At 55.5% G+C, this 18,044-nt stretch overlaps 7 protein-coding genes and 1 pseudogene across 7 annotated transcripts, besides 1 other annotated feature; all 8 read right to left on the bottom strand.

Annotated features, from left to right (window-relative positions):
- Positions 1-217: part of a repeat region that runs on past the window's edge.
- Positions 218-973: 756 nt separating this feature from the next.
- On the bottom strand, positions 974-3,130 carry LPMP_344390 (hypothetical protein; the record flags this gene model as incomplete). The annotated part of the gene is made up of 1 exon (XM_010704558.1): positions 974-3,130. The coding sequence occupies one exon, from the start codon at positions 3,128-3,130 to the stop codon at positions 974-976; it is 2,157 nt and encodes a 718-aa protein (XP_010702860.1).
- A 945-nt stretch (positions 3,131-4,075) lies between these two features.
- On the bottom strand, positions 4,076-4,654 carry LPMP_344380 (hypothetical protein; the record flags this gene model as incomplete). Its single annotated transcript, XM_010704557.1, has 1 exon — positions 4,076-4,654. The coding sequence occupies one exon, from the start codon at positions 4,652-4,654 to the stop codon at positions 4,076-4,078; it is 579 nt and encodes a 192-aa protein (XP_010702859.1).
- A 1,127-nt stretch (positions 4,655-5,781) lies between these two features.
- Positions 5,782-6,477, bottom strand: LPMP_344370 (hypothetical protein; the record flags this gene model as incomplete). The annotated part of the gene is made up of 1 exon (XM_010704556.1): positions 5,782-6,477. The coding sequence occupies one exon, from the start codon at positions 6,475-6,477 to the stop codon at positions 5,782-5,784; it is 696 nt and encodes a 231-aa protein (XP_010702858.1).
- Positions 6,478-7,216: 739 nt separating this feature from the next.
- On the bottom strand, positions 7,217-7,465 carry LPMP_344360 (anaphase promoting complex subunit protein, putative; the record flags this gene model as incomplete). Its single annotated transcript, XM_010704555.1, has 1 exon — positions 7,217-7,465. One exon carries the CDS (start codon positions 7,463-7,465, stop codon positions 7,217-7,219), a length of 249 nt encoding a protein of 82 aa, XP_010702857.1.
- A 1,018-nt stretch (positions 7,466-8,483) lies between these two features.
- Positions 8,484-12,053, bottom strand: LPMP_344350 (annotated as a pseudogene).
- A 1,483-nt stretch (positions 12,054-13,536) lies between these two features.
- Positions 13,537-14,046, bottom strand: LPMP_344340 (hypothetical protein; the record flags this gene model as incomplete). The annotated part of the gene is made up of 1 exon (XM_010704554.1): positions 13,537-14,046. The coding sequence occupies one exon, from the start codon at positions 14,044-14,046 to the stop codon at positions 13,537-13,539; it is 510 nt and encodes a 169-aa protein (XP_010702856.1).
- Positions 14,047-15,514: 1,468 nt separating this feature from the next.
- Positions 15,515-16,129, bottom strand: LPMP_344330 (hypothetical protein; the record flags this gene model as incomplete). The annotated part of the gene is made up of 1 exon (XM_010704553.1): positions 15,515-16,129. One exon carries the CDS (start codon positions 16,127-16,129, stop codon positions 15,515-15,517), a length of 615 nt encoding a protein of 204 aa, XP_010702855.1.
- Positions 16,130-17,136: 1,007 nt separating this feature from the next.
- On the bottom strand, positions 17,137-17,370 carry LPMP_344320 (sm-f snRNP core complex protein, putative; the record flags this gene model as incomplete). Its single annotated transcript, XM_010704552.1, has 1 exon — positions 17,137-17,370. The coding sequence occupies one exon, from the start codon at positions 17,368-17,370 to the stop codon at positions 17,137-17,139; it is 234 nt and encodes a 77-aa protein (XP_010702854.1).
- Positions 17,371-18,044: the final 674 nt, after the last annotated feature.

The raw sequence follows: 18,044 nt of genomic DNA, 5'->3' as shown, positions 1-18,044 counted from the left end.
CAGGCCGCTCCGACGCCGCGCCATCCACGACCTGACCGCCGGCATCCGTAGCGGTGCATCGCTCTCACCTCGCTACGTCGTGGGTGCCTGGCCCCGTCAGCGCCAGAAGCAGTTCGGCACTGGCAGGAGGGCAGAGGGTCCTGCCCGGGTTCCGCCTGGAATGGACGCTGGGCCCTGAGAGATGCTCCGCGCTGAGGTGCTCCTACAGCCATCAGGGGGTGAGTTGAACATCAGACAATGAAAGAAGAAATAAACGCACACGCAGACGAGTCAAGTTCAAAAATTCCTGCGCGCGCACAGACACAAGCAAAGCTATTCAACAGTAGAGGAACCTAAAATGATGGGAATGAAGAGTGTCACAAAGCAGAGAGGGGGAGAGCGCGTGAAGTTCGGCGTGCGCATTTTCTCGCGTGCAACTTTCCAGGCGTAAGGGGGTGGGGAAGAGGGGAGGCGTGTGCCGGTGTAGCGGTGCCTGCGTGCGAGTGAGAATTGTCCTTGTGAAAGGCCACACGTGGGGTAAGAGGCCGAGGTGGAGGGAGGGACGTTATCGATACGAAATGTCTAGAGAAGAGCTCCAGAGAGGTGAGAGAACAATCAAAGGAGGGAGAAAGTGAAAGAATGCAAGATAAAGGGAACAGCCCGACATACCTCAAAGGGGGTGTATAGCAGCGTACCATTAGGCGCTGCTGGATGCCGCTGCCGAAAGTGCGCGGTGTTCGAAGAGTGGTCCCCCAAGCAGTATGTCACGTGCAACTCATCGTAGAGTCTCTGCTCATTTCTGTTTTCTCTCTCCTCTGCTGTAACAGTGGCTCTGTAGTTCCTAGGCTGTCCTCATGACAAGGATCGGAAAGTACAACGTTACTAGAACAATCGTAACGAGCAGGAGACAACACAATACCGATCAGCTGCAGAGCAGAGAACAACCTTGATGCACAACATGCAGAGGCAAAAGTCGTCCTCATCAGCTGCTCTGTCATACGTCTACCCCATCGCTCTCCGCAGCTTGCTGCTCACACTCCTTCTTGTTGAGCAGGCGCAGAAGGAGCTGCGCGCGATCGCGGATGGTTAGCTGCGGGCGGTTGGCTACGAGCACGCTCTTCAGTCCAGCCATGACTAACATGGGATTGCCCGCGGCGAAGAAGTCTACAAAGCCGACGTAAAACATCGGCGCTGGCATCTTAGTAAAGCCGGCAATGCGGAAGCATCCGTCTGTGGGACTGAACGGCACCGATACAACGACTTGCCCCATCGTGCTCACAACAAGTTCAGCACCGCCCTGTGCGTTGTAGATGCACGTCGCACACAGCAAACCACGACTCAGGATATGGCCCGCTATGTGGATCTCCTCGATGCCCATAGCGCCGTTCAAGAAGCTTTGATTTGCAGGGGACGTGGTAAGACTGCTTGAGGCCAGCGGCGGGTTTGTAGGAGAGGAGTCGCTCCGTCCCAGCTTCCGTTGATATTGTTCGGGAGGCGGCGGCGGCACTGGTGGACGGCGCCGTCCGAAGAAGCCGCGCAAGGAGCTCAAGTCCAGGAAGCTCTTTGAGCTAATGTGCGTGCTCTCTTCGAGGTTCTCCATGGACGAGTCCACGAAGGTGAGCGTTTGCTGCCGCCCATTCGCAAGCGTGATAACTTGCGAGATGTCTGCCACGCTTTGCGTGATAGGGGCGTCGCTATTGATGGCGCGCAGGACCAGCAAGTGACCGGCGCTCTCAAGGATCACTAGCGTCGCAGAATCGCTCTCGTCATGGGGCGCATAATCGTCTGGCTGACTCAAAACGCCACCGCTCCTGCGCGTGTCCTCCTCGATGGCTTCGTTCAGCAATCCATCCACGACAGCGTTGCGGGTCCGCGACCGGACATTCGCCAGCTTTGTCTGCACAAACATCGCATCTGCCACGGGGCCACTGACTCGGCGCACCAGGCGCTGCGAGGTCTGTCCCAGCAGATACACCCGACCGTCTGTCGTCCCGGCCACCGCGATCACGCTTGTCGTGGCAGACTGCACGGCGAAGGCGCAAACAATTCGGTCTGGCTGAAACTGTAGCAGCCACGGCGCCACATCTTTTCCCGCAGACGGCCCAGCGCACACTCGGATGCCGTTGTTGGCACAGGCGTTCTTCAGACTCGCGGAAGCAGAGGCCGTCGCTTCACCAGCAGTGTCGCTGTCATGAAAAGCGGACACGGTGAGAAAAAGTAGCCCCCCGTGCCCCCGTGCTGCTGTTGCTGCCGAGGGAGCAACCGACTCTGCCACAGCGGAGCCGCTGCCGGCATTTGGGTGCGACGGCTTCACTACCGAGCTGGGAGACGTGTTGTTGGTGGTGGCCCCTGGATCGGACAGGCCGAAGTGCCTCTCAGGCGACATCGTCCAGTCCAACGGGGAGTACACAGAGCACATCACGACGTGGTGCGGGGCACTCTCATTTTGGGACGTTGCCATGGCAGAGTGGTAAAACAAACGCAGGACAGACTGCATCGGGTGCAACGGTAGGGCATCGTGTGCTACAACCTGCACCAGCCCTGCCTCCACGTGTACGCTGCCGCTGCTGGCGCATCTTTTCGAGGACGGTGTCAGGATACATCGCAGATGAGCCGTCAGGACCGTTACGTGGTGATGCAGCGCTGCATCGGACCAGGCGACCACAATGGCAATCGTGTCATCCTCCGCAGTTTCCAGCGCCACATTGGCACCGTTCCCTTCCTCACCTGCGACTAGACAGGCAGTGACAGCGACAATACTGGCGTAGCTCCCCTTCGTGTGCGGCAGCATGGCGGTGCCATTGCGAGATTGAGCCGGCCTTCCACATTCGTGCGCGGTGGCGTTTGGCCGCTCTCCACTGCCTTCGAACAGCGCCGCTGGTCGCCAAAGGTGCCGTGTGAGGAGACAGTGGCGACCATAGTGCCGCTGGGTGAGGTCCGGACCAAGAATGGAGATTCCGTCGGCCATGCCGACAACGCAGGCAGAGAAGCCATGTAGGCTGTGGGGCTTGTAGGAGATAGCAGCCACACACCCAACGCGTGGCACGCCGGGCAGATCCACTTCCTCGCCGCATGTACTCGGCAACAACGTCTGCATCTCCACCGCTCCTGCTGCGGGTGCCGATCTAAGTGAGTCCTGCGCGGTAGTCATTTGCTCCCTCCCAAGATGAACGCCAAAAGGGACCTTCAGGAAGGCCAGAGAGGGGGCAGCGTGTCGACCGCGGCGTTACGTTTCCTCAACGACCGAGCACCACACTTGATGTCGATTCCTACAGGCTGAGGTGCATACCCGATGTGTGTGTGTGTGTGTTTCTGCATGTATGTCTGATACCAGACGAAGAGTCATGTGAGCTCAATACCAAAAAGAGGAGGAGGAAGGGGCCTTGCAGAACGTGTGGAGAGGCGGGGGGCTATCGAGAAGGAATGAGCGGGCACTCACGCATTGGAGTATCTCCTCTTCAGAAGAGCAATCGCACCACGTAGCAGAGAGAGAGCGGAGGGGGCATGAAGCGCCACGTGCCTCCGTGACGTAACTGAAAAGAGTGGCACAGTAATGTGCTATGACACTAAGGGAGGGAGCAGTGGCTGGCTGCAGGGCCTACTAGGACCTTCATGGAGTGCTCTTGGAATGATTGTAATAGAATGGGGGATGGGTGGGGGTGGCGGGAGGGCAGCGATCCTAAAGACACTGGCACACGTTCATGAGAAGCTACAAGCGAACGCCATCACCTATAGAAAGTGATACAAGAGAAGGAGAGAGGGGCGAGTATGCAAAAACGAATTCGATCCCCGAGCCCAGCATGCGCCGTGTAGGACAAAACAGCCTAACAAAGAATGAGTAGACTACACAGTCGCTGTGTAAAGGATGGAGAAGGAGAGAAATAGAAAAGCAGCGTTTCACAAGCGTCACCAGCTGTCTTTCTGAGAACCAAAGACAGCATAAAGTACGACAACAGGACGGAGGTGCGCCCCAGCGCACGGAGGCCCATCCCCCTCCCCCCGCCCCCCAAAAAAAGAAAAGCACAGTGTGCCGCGCATTATAAAGACAAGACGTTTTGTTGTCGTTGCTTCCGTCGCCTACTCGTACCGTCGTTTTCTACGTGCTCACCTTTTTTGGAGCCACCTTCATGATCGGTGCCTTACCAGCTTGCTTTGCCGCGTTCATCTTTTCGATTTGCACCTTGATCAGCTTATCCAACTCGGCCTTCATGGCGGGGCGATAGCCGAGGAAGAAGAGCACCTCCAGCCAGGCAAAGAGCAATGCAGCGTGGATTGCCTGCAGAGGATCTTCCATGAAGGCTGGCTGGCGACCTTCGAGAAACTTGTGTCCCATGATCTGCACTGCCCAGCCGAGGGCGTGAATCGCAATGCTGATTGGCACGTGGTTGATGAGCACTCGTAAGCCAAGGTATTCCATCGCTCCGATAATCGGCGCGTAGAGTGCCCCAGCAACCGGCTCCATTTTGATGAAGGATACCGCGTAGAAGGCGGCAGTGATGTGGGAGAGGGTGATGCCGCCGGCGATGGGCACGCGCGCAAGGAAGCTCATCGCGGTGGTGAAGATGGCTGGTACAAAGATGACATGAATCATTTGGTTCTGCCACTGGTGATGATACGCCCCGTAGAAGACAAAGCTCTTCCTTAGGTCGAAGTAACTCTCCAAGTATGCGAGCATGATTTCCTTCACTGTGTGTGTGTGTTGATGTCCTCTCTGAGAGGTCTTTGCCGTCGTGGCTGTGGGGATGAAGCTCAGAGGTTGAAGACAGTACTGTCGGCTATCGCTGTGTGGCGATGGTGATGTGCCTCAGTGTGCAAGACCGGTGCGAAAAAAAAATTGTCGCTGTGTGCATCACTGGAGCGCTGGGGAGAAACAGACACACACACACACACTCAGAAAGGCGAAGAGATGGCCGGGGAAGACGAAGAGGAGCAGTGAGGTGCTCTGGGTGCTACTTTGTCTACGCAGAAAGCGTAGAAAAGTGAGAGCGTCACTCCACATCGCTACACTCACAAACAGAATTGCGTACATGGGATTGATTACGTATGTGGCCACCGCTGCCACCCACACTCGACATCCGTCTCTGATTTCGTGCGTCGCTGCGTCGTCGAGGCTAGGTACATTTCCTTTTTTCCGCTGCTACTGGTCGGACATCGTGCCTCCCACCTGCGCATGTTGCCCTTTTCCCCCTTCGTCCCCTTCGCCTCGTAAGGGCAGCGCCACAAGGAAGGATAACTAAGAGGGTCCTGGACAGAAAAAAGCCTGAACGAGAGACATGGTGCAAAACAAGAAGAAAGCCACCGATTACGCCGGCAGTTCGTACACACGCACACGCGCACACACACACACACACAAAAAAAAAAACAAAGACAGCAACACATCTTGCTGATGGCGCACACATGATACGGCTCGTACGCAGGCGCCTCTGCAGGTTTCACTGCAACCAGATGAAGAGCTAACGAGTAATGATGACAGGAGAGGAGGAGGGGGAGGGGGCAAACAAAGAAAGGAAAGGGGACCAGCAGGCCATCACAAAGAATGAGGATGTGCCCTCCCTTTTCTCGGATACTGTCCGACAGGTCGGCAACCAAAGAACGAAAAAAAGGGGACACACCAACTCTCCACACAGAAATCCACCCTGCGCTGAAGCGCCGCAAAGAGACCTTCGTCCGTTCCTCCTTTGCCGCATTCTCGCCTCCACCCATCGTATCGCTCAAAGCACTAAAAAGGGGAATCATGCAACGCACAGGCTTAAACTTGCATCTTGGCGATCAAGAGAGAGAGAGAGAAGCAATTGTGGCAGGCTACGCGTCAACCTTGGAGAGGCTCACTAGTTCATACCCGTTGTACTGCAGTGCTGCCTTGATGTTTGCCTCTGCGTGGGCTTCCTTGTGACGCAGTTGTGCGGCGACGAAGGCGTCTGTGGCAGCCTGGATGTTGCGCAGACACCGGTTCCACCACATCTTTACGTGGAACATGGTTTCCGTGTGGAGGGTGCTCTTGGCTTGGGTGAGCTGCGTCTCCACCGTCCTGTCCTTTTCTAACATTTTAGCGTACAGCTCGTCGTACGTGCTCGGCGCGACGAAGACCGGCACGACGGAGATGCGGTCTTGCATGGCTATTCGGTTGCGTTCCACTACGCGATCAAACTGCAGCTGCTCCTCCTCCACGCGGTTGCGGATGCTTGTGCTGAGGAAGAAGTACACCAGCGCTACGCTAGCTCCACCGACACCGAGGGAGACAGTGAAAAGCTGCATACGGCGGAGGCTAATAAACGGCTTCGGCTCCACGTACGACTGCAGCCTTTCCGGAGCCTCGGACGCGGGCGGAATGAACTGTGACGGCAACGGGTTTGCCGTGTGCACGTGCTTATACTCGGTCGTCGTGCCGGCCACCGCACTCTTCGCACCACTGTACGCTGATGGACTGATACTGTGGAGGTTGCTATCGCTACCAGCGGCCACTGCCGCAGCGGCGAATCGAGCAGCACAGCGACGCATTAATGAATGAGTGGGTGGGTGCTTCACGAACCCAATGTGGTTTCTATTTACCGTCTTCCTACGGATCCGTGATTCTTTGATCCTCGTTCACAGTGCTGCCGATGAAAGAGTGTAAGTTGCTGCGCACACCCTTGCAGGAGGAAAGGAGACGGGGGCACCCGGGGCTTGCGCAGGCCGTGAGTCGAAAGGTATGAGGGAGGTAGGGGGGGGGGGGGTAGGACGAGGAAGACAAGCAGTCCGAAGGGCAGAAGGGATCGGGGAAGGGGATGGCGTAGTGGGAAGTGTAGCACAAAAACAGGCGCAAGGAAATAGAGAGAATACACGAGATTAGCGGGATGCCGGCGTAGAGGTCTGAGCCCCTCTTTTGCGAGCGAAACACTCCCATTATGGGTATTGGTGAAGGGCGCAGGCATTCCGCTTCACGCTGCAGATTTCGTGCCCCTACGCGATACTAAGCCGGTTTGGTCCATCGTAGGATCCACTTTCGGCTCAAAAATGAGCTTTCCGTACTCTTATCACTAGTGAAAAAAAAAAAAAAGAGACCTTGAAGCAGTATCAGCTGAGATCCTAGTCGATGCAAAGAAGAAGAGAGGAATGACACGCATACATTAGGGTTAGCGGTGTCTTGTAGGAAGAAAAGGGACTCTCCACGAAGTAGGTGGCTCAGCGTGGATGCTAGCCGGTGCATCCCAGCGAGCTGTGACAGTATCAGCCAGCTCATATTGCGCTGATTCCTGTTCTAGATTTGCCACGGCGCGCGGCACGTCGGACACTCTGGCTGGCCCTCCTCCTTCTCCAATGCACGTGTGATGCAGTGCAAGTGAAACGTATGGTGGCAGGGACTCGTCAGGATTGGGCAGTCGTCACCCGGCACGCGGCAAGTGGGGCAAACTGCCTCGTACTCCTGGCGACAGATGCCACAAGTTTCACCCTTGCAGTCCCACATCCACTTCGCCACGAGGTGGATGCTCTTTATCTTGACATCCATGAAGCACGTTTGAGAAATCTATTCTGTCTATGAAGAGGTAAGGAGGGAACTGGAATGCGTGCTGGACAATGGCTCTGGCTTCGTTTTCGTAGGCGCGAGAGGAGCAGTGGGTATCAGCGACACACACACACACACACACAAAGGCCTCTTTTTCTCTCTCAGTTCTACAAAGACCCACATGCGCACAATCCGCATTGCGTGGAGAACAGAGCGGGAAGAGAAACGAAGTGAGTAGAAAGTGGAGTGGAAAGGGAATGTGTGAGAGGACGAGGCATCATCGCGTGAGCGCTTGCAAAGTTGTCAACGCGCGCGTTCCTCAGCAATCGCTTTGGGGAAGTGCGGAGTGCTCCTCGCGAGTGGTGAGGGCCTACACTGCGCACGGATATCTGAAGGGAGGGAAAGGGTCTCGCTGACGACACCTTTGCAGGCGACCTGCAGATGTGGGAAGCCACGAGATCCATCAAAGCATGCGGACGACTAGAAAGGGGGACAGGCAGTGCCCCCCGCGTCACCGGTCGCTGCGACGGCGTAGGTAAGGAGCACCATGGCCGTTGTCAGCTTGGGCGGGGCGCCGTGCTGCGCGAGATCGCCTCCGCATTTAAAGATGATTGACTTGTCATCTGCCACCACGACCGCCCGCATGTGTGCGGTAGAAGTGCAATAGAACGATTGTTCACGGGGGCTAACGACGTGACGTGACATGGGTAGCACAGGCGAAGACGTTACCTTAGCCTCGCTGGACATCTCAGAGAACGAGGCGCCGGCAGAGTCGAAGGGGAGAGCAGGCGTTGTGGGTGGGCTGCGCTCTTGCACTCTGAAGCCAATCTCTGTCACGTGCTGCAGCAGCCGCGAGGCCAGCACGATGTAGCCATGGGAATGGTCTGCACTGGGGTCAAAAGAGCCCAATGAAGACGACCGACTGCTGCGGTGGCTCCTCGCCCTCCCGCTTGCTGCATTAATCATGACGTATCGCCGTCACCCTCCGCCGTGGCCTTTTCGTGCGCGCTGCTCGACACCGTCACATGACCGCTGCTGAAATGGCCGTGCCCGCTCCTAGCGGCGCTCCTCGTTCAGTTCCGTATGCTTCAAGCTCTTCACGCGGTTCGCTTGCATGCTCTCCCCAATTGTCGTGGTGGTTGTTAGTAATCGATCCCGTGCTTGAATGCAGTGATGCACCTCTAGCCGCAGCGGCTGCTGCATGGCTTGCCGAAGCTGGTCCACCTCTGCCGGCGTGGGGCCGTCTAGGGCAAAGAGACATGGACGAAAAGTGTACGTGTCTGGAGTTGCCGTAGGAATCATGTCTTGCGTGCCAACGCTCGGCAGGACAGGCAGCACAGCGACGAGCCAGTGAAGTACGCACAGAACAAGGAACCCACAGGCCAGGACAAGAGCGACGTTAGTGCCGCTGAGAGGACCATGCGCCTCGTAGGCGTAGCAATCGCCGCAGGTCTCAAGGTGCACCGCGCACAGCATGTCGCCCCCGGCGACAAGCGCTGAGCACAGCAGCACGTGGAGGCGCCTGCGAAAAACAAACAGAACATAGGTGGCGAATGAGCACACTTGTGCCGAGCACTGCCTGAATGCTGCGCAGAATATGAATGAAGCATGGCCGAGTGCTGCCGAGTGCTAGGTACCGAGCCGCAAAGTACACGATGGGGACGCTGTCGAGAAGAGCTGCAAAGCTGCAGCAGATGGTCACGATGAGGCACTCGCCCGGTGCCGCTGGTGGGCCGTACAGGTAAGGGCTCGAGAAACCAGCGTGGTACGCGGAGGACAAGAGGTCCAGATTGCCGGAGCCGCTAATACTGCTGCTCTTGTCGCTACTGCCGACGTCGACACACTGACCCGTGCGAACATGAGCGCGGCATGGGTCTGTCGTCTTCGTGGTGTAGATGATGAATGCGAGACCGAAAAGAACCGTTACGCAGCCGAGTGGCACGCCAACTGTGAGGCGCAAGCGCACCATCGTGAGCAGCGGATGTAAGCCTTGCTAGAGAAGCAGTGTGAGCCCCACGTCCGTCTGCACCAGGTTCGGGCAGAGAACCGCGTGAAAGGGTAATGGATATTCCGGCTTCAGCGATGGCGTCTTGCTGCCGTTGCTAGGGTTATCACCTGGAACAGGGATGATAACGTGTGGGGCATTATCTTCGGCGTCCACAAGAGGTTGGGATCGGGCAGCAGCAGGGGCGCCAGTACCACTCGCTTCGCTCTGTTGTGGTTGTTGTCGATAAGGAGCTGTGCGCAGTTGCCACGCAAGTAGCTCCGTCTCGATGGCATCCTTCTTTACCTGTACGGCGGCCTCCGCTTCGTTCTCGTGCTTCTTACGTCTGGCGATGCACTGTGTTTGCAGCCATTGAGGGCGCTGGTATTCGTGCCGCTGTGATGCTACTTGGCGAATAGGCCTGGAGATGCTCAGGGGGCACCACAATGCCTCTCTGCGGTCATAGTTCAGAGTGATCAGCACACGGCAAAGCGTCGTTACACCCGTGATGTCGGAGGAGGGCCGAGGGCCTACTCGGTATACATGACGGAGCTTCGTGCAGAACGAGGAGACGGCTTTTCGGTTGAACATGACCAGTACATGGACGTTACAGCCCTTCAAAAAGCGAAGCACAGACAAAAAGGGCATCCACATGCATTTTGGGGGGCGCCAATGTCGATGCGGACGCTGCGGCGGCGGTCACTGCATCTGCCGCTGACCTCTCCGCTTGAGAGATATTCTCGTCGTTGTTTTCTCGCATAGTCTCGCCGTCGCTGCGCGAGCAATGATCGGCGGCGCAGAACTGCAACGGCGCCCTCACCAAGTCGTCGTAAGGCGCTACACTACTCCGCAGTGCAAAGCTAATGGCTAGTAGAGCATTATCAAAGACAGCCAATGTGTCACGAAAGTCCGCGACATCCACCACACGTGGAGGTTCAGGTTCGTCATCTGGTGGTACCACTGCTAGTGGTGAGATGCGCTGCTTCTTCGACTTGTTTAGCTTCAAAGCCTTCACACGTCTTGCCCCTCATGGCGGCCTGTTGGATATTCGCGATAGGCTCGACACGAACCAGCACTTCATGCCGCCGCAGCTGCAGCCTCACTGTCACCGTGTTCACGTCGTCCCTAGGAAAGGCGCCGGTGCACGCAATACGCTTGATGTCCGTCCTGCGGACGTCGACCTGTTGAATGAGCAGCGCAAAGTGCACGAAGTCAACCGCTGCTGGCTGCTGCTGCCGTCGCTGTGGTTAGTTTAGTGAAGTCCAGAGCAGTAACGGGGCCCCACGGTGTCCGGGGTTGGACTCAGAGGGTGATGAGGAAGGCGCACTGAGTGTCGGGGGTGATCCAAGGGGCGTCGGCGCCGGTGAAGGGGGTAACGACCGCTGGTGTGTTGGCGGTGCCTCAGCGACAGGGGATAGAAGTGGCGGCTGCGTGTCTAGTGAGTCGTGGGCGTTACTGCCGTTTCCACGTGACGAGGTTGTGGAGGAGGAGATACATCTTGGTGAACCGTTTCTTCTCACCCCCTTGCTTCCCCCATCGCTGCCGTTGCTGCTTCTGCTGCTGTTCGCTAGCAAGGCAAGCAGGGTCTCATAGGTCATGCGTTCTGGCGGGATGTCCGGCGGGGTCGGGTGGGAATGTGGGACAGCCGACTCACCCTTTGCGGTGCGCCTGAGAACGGCGCGGGCAGCCCGCGCGTCTGGACGCTTCTATTCGAGGGTGGATGCGGTTGTGACTGCGGCTGTAGTTGGAGAAGGACAACGTCAAACGTCGACGCTGCAAAGAGGGTTCAGGGTGGCACCACGCACCGTTATAGACGACTTCGTTGGTGTCGTGTACAGTTGCTTGACCTGCGCCGGCGGCTGGATGAGTATTGCAGTGAGTTGATGGTGCGGCAAGGGAGGCAGAGGAGGAGGCCAGCACCTTTGCGGCAGACTTATTTGGATGGTCCGACTGCGAAGAGAGTAGGACCGGCGGAGTATCGCCCGGCAGCACCGCATCTGCTCCATTCGCTGTACCGGGCGGCTTCAGTACATTTGTGATGGGCTGCGTGACTACAGGCAACATGGTTTGCGCCGGTGGCAAGGAAATAGAATTCTTGTTGCTGAGAGTTGGCGTGAACGACGCTACGTTGGTGGTGGTGGGATAGGTGGACAAGCTTAGGTTGCGCAGAGGGCCCGCACTCTCACGCAAACCCACGCCGCCGTTGCCCCCCTGCATGAGCTCGATTCGGTGGTGCAAGTGCGTTTGTGAATCATCCAGTTCGGCAAAGTCCAGTAAGTTGCCCGAGGCATGCAGAGAACTTTGACGGGTATCCATGGCGTACATGTACTTGCCAGGGTGCGCAACCGGTGAGAGCGGCGGTACCTCTGCGGCGGAGTACAAAAAGCGAGAGTTGCCGCCCGCGCAACATTCCTCTGCGCTCCTTGCTGCTGCCACGGGATCTCGCCTGTTCTCGTCCCGATCGCCGCCGACCTCGGTGCCCGACAGAGAGGAACCGCAGTGGTGTGCTGTCAGATCATCCGATGGCGGCAACGAGGGGGAGAAGTACTGCGGGGTTATCCCACTACCGCTAGTGTTGCTCTCACTCATGGCTGGGGGGGGGGGGGGCTATAGGCGACTCAACAAGGTGGCAATGACTGCGCGTGCAGCCAAACGTTGATGTGTGCCGGTGGAGCAACGCCTCCTACGTTACGCCCGGGTCGGGTGGGGTCCAACAAAGTAAAAGGGCATCGGCTGTGATTGGAGTAGACGTGGCAGATAATGAAGGATTCGGGCATGTGGAGAGAGTAAAAAAGGAGATGCCGACAGTTTCGACCTGAAACAAAAAGTGTGTAGCAGGGAGGGATGGGCAACTCGCCACAACGCAGCGGTGGATGTAAGTAACCACGAGTCCCTACGCTCATTGAACTCAGCTTTTAAGCGACTATAGTTTTTGTTTTGCTTCGGCTCCAGAGTGATACAGAAGTCTTTAGGTACGTCAAACCAATGAAGACGTCTAAAGTCGGTTCACGCCGTCATCCAATGGCTTTTGCACCCCTCCTCAGCTCCATTTTGAGTTCCATGCCTACTCCTCCCTTTTTAGATTTTGCATGAGCGCAGAGGAAGGGAAAGGGGGAGGGGAAACACAACTTCTGTCGAAGATTTGGTTGACCACCGGAGACTACGACGATGACCCCCGACCCACCTGCAGCAATAGATACATACGAAAGGAAACCCTGGGGAGAGGGAGACAGGCTACCACAGCTCTAAGACCGTTACCATTTTTTTTTCTCACTTTCACTGTTACTCGATTTCAATTTCGGCACGCCCACTAGTATCACGCCTGTTAGCCCTCCCTTCAGTTGATGAACGTCTACTGTTGTTACTCGGCGTTGATTCTCTTTCGTTGCGAGACGGCCCTTGAGAGACCCCTCAACTTACTCAAGATGCAGAGGCAACCCCCCCCTTCCCCTCCTCCCCCCCAAAAAAACAAAGTGGGGTAATATGAGGCTCGTACACGCATTACCCGCAGCAAACGAAAGAGAGAGAGAGAAAGGTGAGGGGGACCCGTAAACACAGATGTAATCGTAAAATTGCACTGGCAAAGACGCCTACAGCGTGCGATAAAGGCGCAGGTTCATCGACACCACGAAAAAGAGGGCGGGGGGGGGGCGTGCAGTTTTCGTGGCGACGGCAGCGTTAGACGCACACGGTAGCGCCGGAAAAAACGCATGCATGCGCACTTTTCTTCTCCTTGTCCGCCTTAACGCTCGGCGAAACAGAAAACCAGGAATACGGGGGAGGGGGGAGAAAAGGAAGAAACAAGTGAAATGAGCTGAGGAGGCGACTGGATCTGAGAGCAACACGAAAGAGTGCGCATGTGCGCGCTGCGGCAGTTCTGAGCACACGTGAATAGAGAAAAAGGTAAATGGAAAAAAAATAAAGAAGAACACGCACGGATCTGGAGAAGGAAATGCGTTGAAACGAGGAGGAGCGAGAGAAACAAAAAACTGAACACCACAGAGTCGAAGCCGTCGCTATGGGAGGGGGTAGGGAAGCTGTTGCCACGCGGCGCCCTCACCTCCACACGGTACCTCGATCGAGGTTCAGGTCATGGAATCCGCCAGCCGCTATTACTGGCGCCGTCAGCTATCCCTTCACTGTCGTCTTTCCCACTGTCGTCGTCTTCGTCCATGAGCATCCTGTAGTGGGTCATGCTGTACATATCATCGACAAACTCGAGGAATTCCTTGTAGTCCATGGATGCCACAACGTAACTAGTGCAGACACACCGGTAGGCCGCGTTCGGCGACTTCCACTCCTCTTGAATAGCGGATGTCAGGGATTGTAGCATAGACTCATCCGGCTTCTCCATGGTAGCCATGAACTCGCCGATTAGGGCCTCAATCAGAGAGCCGTACTTCTGAAATAGATGATAGAGTCGCAGACTAACCTCTGTGTCGGTGTTCACCGCGCTCTCAGAGGCAATAAGGGCAAATGTGCCCTCATTTTCGCCGATAAATTGGCGCAGGCGATCGGTGCTGCTGCCTTGCGAGAAAAACGCCTCAAGCTCATCCAGCAGTGCGCTGGCCTTCGTATCGGGCAGCCACGTCGGCTGCATCACTGACGTGGCTACAGCCGAGCTGAGAGAGAGAGCAGTGTTCTCTCCTTCATTGACACCCTAGCAAATTCTAGAAGAAGCGCAAAACAACAACAAAAGAAGCGTCTTGTCGACACGAGCCCACAGTCGCAGAGATGCACTGCAACAGCAAATACCAGGCAAGACAGCCCAGAAAAGAAAAATGTGCGAGAGAGGATGTGTGAACACAGCGTTGGTAGGCGGACGAAACAAACAAAACAAGCAAGCCAACGGACTGAAGATGACGAGCACGCCTACACACAAGTGAGCAAAAGAGAGCGAGGAACAGCGATGGGATAAAGAGAGCAGTGATGCAGAAAAAAATGATGGAAGCAGGCGAAAGCGAGCAGGAGTGGGTTCATGAATGCAAGAGCGAGAGAAAGGTGGTTTCGAGGCAAGCGAGGCTTGCTACAAGGACTAGAAGAGAAAAAATGAGTGAGGGTTTACATGGGAAGAGTGGGAAAATGTGGTGCTGGTGACGCAAGGGGGGGGGGGGGGGGGAAACACACACAACCTTCATGTAGCCGTAGAGGGAGGAGGCGAGCAAGGAAGAAGGAAAACCCCGCTGCGTATGCGGCAAGGAAAAGAAGAGAAGACGCAGTGCGAGAGAGAAAGAGAGAGATGGAGAAGGCTTGTCAGCTATGAGATGCGCAACGCTGTGTAATATTCGAGAGGTACTACAGTAGCATCAGAAAAAGAAAAAGATGTCACCGCAGTCGGTTACGATACAACGACGCTCAATAAAAGTTGTGATGCATGACGCACTTGAAGCCTCAGTGGGGAGTTGTGAAGCAATCCGTTGAACCTACTGCGACATAGCAGTTTCGATAGTTGATCGAGGGAATATATATATTTTTTCGTTACTCTGCGACTCAATTGAGTTTTTTTTCTTTAAACTACCACAAGTTCTTCTTAAATCAGATAGGGAGGAAATGCATCGCTGGTAGTTGCCGTATGCCCATGAGCGTGCGCGTGTGCCGGTATCGTGAGCACTGCTGCAGGGACGCAGTGCGGCACTTGCATACGCGACGTATAGCCCAGTGCCAATGCTCGAGGACACACGTGCAAACACACGCCACTCACCCCCACACGCGCCGATACTCAAGGGTGCTTTCCTTCCCCTTCTATCAGCACAGTGGCTGAAGGTCGAATATAAAAAAAAAGAGAATCACCTCTCAGCGCGCACACTTGTCCGATGTCACGCATGCGCTGCGCCGACAGCGACTTCTCCCTCGACATGGCGCACAGAGCATCATTTGCTCCTTTTTTTCTCCTTGCGATACCAAGTAGTATTCGTTTGCCTCTTTTCCGCACAGACTCGCGCTCACCAGAGAGAAAAAAAAAAGTGAAGAAAAAGGAGGGACAGAAAAAAATGCGAGAAAGGGGCGAAGCGAAACGAATAGGGAAGGGGATGGGGGAGGGGGCGATGCCGCAGAGGTAGCAGCTTCTCTTATGCGTTGAGGTCGCTGATGTCTGCGGCCGGCTCCTCGCTCTTCTCGCACTCGTCGTCAGCCTGTTCCTCGCCCTCGCTGTCGGCCATCTCTTCGTCATCGGAGTCGCCCCCTGCACCCTTGCCCATGGAGGCCATCATTGACTCCATGTCCATCCCACCCATGCCACCCATGCCGCCCATACCGCCCATCATCGACGCCATGTCCATGCCACCCATGTCGCCGTACCCGCCGAAGTTGGACGCGGCGGCATCCTCCTCAGCTTCGTCGTCTTCGTCCTTCCAAAGGTTCCAGTCGGCAGATAGCCAGCTCTTAGTGAGCTTGGTTGGCTCCTCAACGAGACGGTTCCAGTAGCCCTGATCCTTCTTCATGGCGCAGATCTGAATCGACACGCCAAGCACCTTGAAGGTTGAGTCCTCCGGCACAATCTCCTTGAGGAGGTGCAGCTCACCCTTGAGCGTGTGCGGTTCACTGCCCTTGGCGGTGACGCCATTGCCGGAGATGGACACTGTCTTCTCCTGGAAGGTCACGTGGACGTCGGAGGCGGTCATCGCTTCGACTGTAATGAACACGCGGTCCTTTCGCTCCGCCCACTTGATCGGAAGGTGAGACATGATGAACTGAACTGATGATAAATCGGAGAGGCAAGGCCGGTGACTACCGTAAATTTCGCGTGCGGGCGTCGTCCTTGCGTCCGAGTGTAGTATGCGCGTATGTATGAAGTGCGAAGGGGGTTTGAGGGGGGAGGTAGAGAAAGTGCGGTTAAGTGACAAGAAATTTGCTCGCAAGGGAAGAGAAGAAGCGAAGTGGCAGTACGGTGGATATTAACGTAGTTTTCTGGATGCACGTGCACATGCCATGCACAAAAGAGAGGAAGGGATGGCAGAGTAGAGGGAAAGGATGTGAAAGGCAATACACAAGACCGCGAGTTTATGCACGGAAAACCGCCAGAGTCTCATGGAGAGTGTAGCCCTCCAGCTGTATTTTTTCGGCGCTCGCAAAAAGCACCCCCCAAAAAACAGGAAGCGCACAACACCACTGTTGGAGAACTTCGCCATGTGAGCATTCTGTTAAAGACGCAAGTAAGAGTACACGCATCTTGAGTGAAGAAGGCCCGCGTAATGTCAACATCGGCCGAACAATCGGAGAGAAACCCGAGAGAATGAAACTTGTAATGACTCGTGAAGAGGTGTTTCTTTGACGTTGCCTTTCCTGTTACAACACCAACTGCGGTTCAGCGGCACTTTTAGATCCAGAGTTCATACTTGCTTTCCTTCCTCAGAAAAAATGTCGGCACTTCACCTCACACACTAGCACATCAGCACACGTACGAGGGCGGATACAGAGCGTTCGGTGACAAGTAAAAAATAAACAGGGCGTACGTCTTGTCCAGAGATCACAAGGAGGCCTGGTATTCAAAGAGCTGCACGGGCGCAGCATTTTTATCCCATGACGGATTGTAGAGGCCCCCAACATCGTTTCGTGCACCCAAGTTCATCACATCTGCGGGACGGTAGTGCGACACGCACAGAGCTGACCGCGAAAAATGAAGGAGGGGGGAGGGGCGGTGATATCCACGAGGGAGTACCAAGATTTCCTACGACAGCGCCTCTGATGTCTTCTAACAAGACGTAGTGGTCGCCTCACGGATGTACAGGATGTTGTTGTTGCGCAATAGCATCTCACCCAGCTCCGTGTCTTGTTTTGCGTGCTCTACTGCATCACGGAGCTGCAGGTTCATAAATGTGTCACAGCTTACAAGATTCCCCTCGTACACCGGGCCCCACTTGCTCTTCACAAGCACCTTTTTGCCAACAAGGCTGTGCAGAAATGCTCCAGGGACATTCGCCTCCATGATAGCTTCGAAGAATTCGTCAATGACCTGTGCAGTTTCGAAAAGCGCAAAGCGAGTGACACACACACACACAAGGTGTAATCAGTAGAGACGCAATCTGGTAGGAGACGATGTGCGAAACGTGGATGTGTATCCGTGTGCGTGTCCAAGTGCACGTTGGGCGTTGGCTTTATCCGCTCTATCGGTTATTTGCCAAGGGGTATGGTAGGCGTGTGTGTATATGTGTTGTCTTCAAGCCTAAAAGCAACGGGTGTGGAGGGGTTTCGAGGAAAAAGGGGTCTATGATGAACAGAGATGCAAAGTTTACCTGAGAAAGGAGGTCGAAGAACCGCACAGGAGAAGACTGTGAGAATACACGTGCGCACAAGTGTGTCTGTGTTTGACAGACTCGACGTGAGCGCAAGTGCAGTCTGTTCGCACCAGTATTGCCGCTCCACAACATGCGTATTGTGCGGCTTCCCTACCGCACCCGAGACGGGCGTATGCGGACTCAGATACAGCAACACAGCGTCTATGAGAAGATGATGAGTATTAGAGATGCGCATCAGCATAACGTCATGCCACCCTTCAACCGACTGGTATATGCCGTTCTTTGCTTCTGTTTTGTAGATACAGATATACACACACACATATATATATATGTGTGTGTATTTCGTCTTGGCGACCTTCATCTC

Source organism: Leishmania panamensis, assembly GCF_000755165.1.
Source record: "Leishmania panamensis strain MHOM/PA/94/PSC-1 chromosome 34 sequence".
Lineage (NCBI taxonomy): Eukaryota > Euglenozoa > Kinetoplastea > Trypanosomatida > Trypanosomatidae > Leishmania > Leishmania panamensis.
Note: the sequence above shows the minus strand (reverse complement) of the source record. Positions and strands in the feature narration are given on the sequence as shown.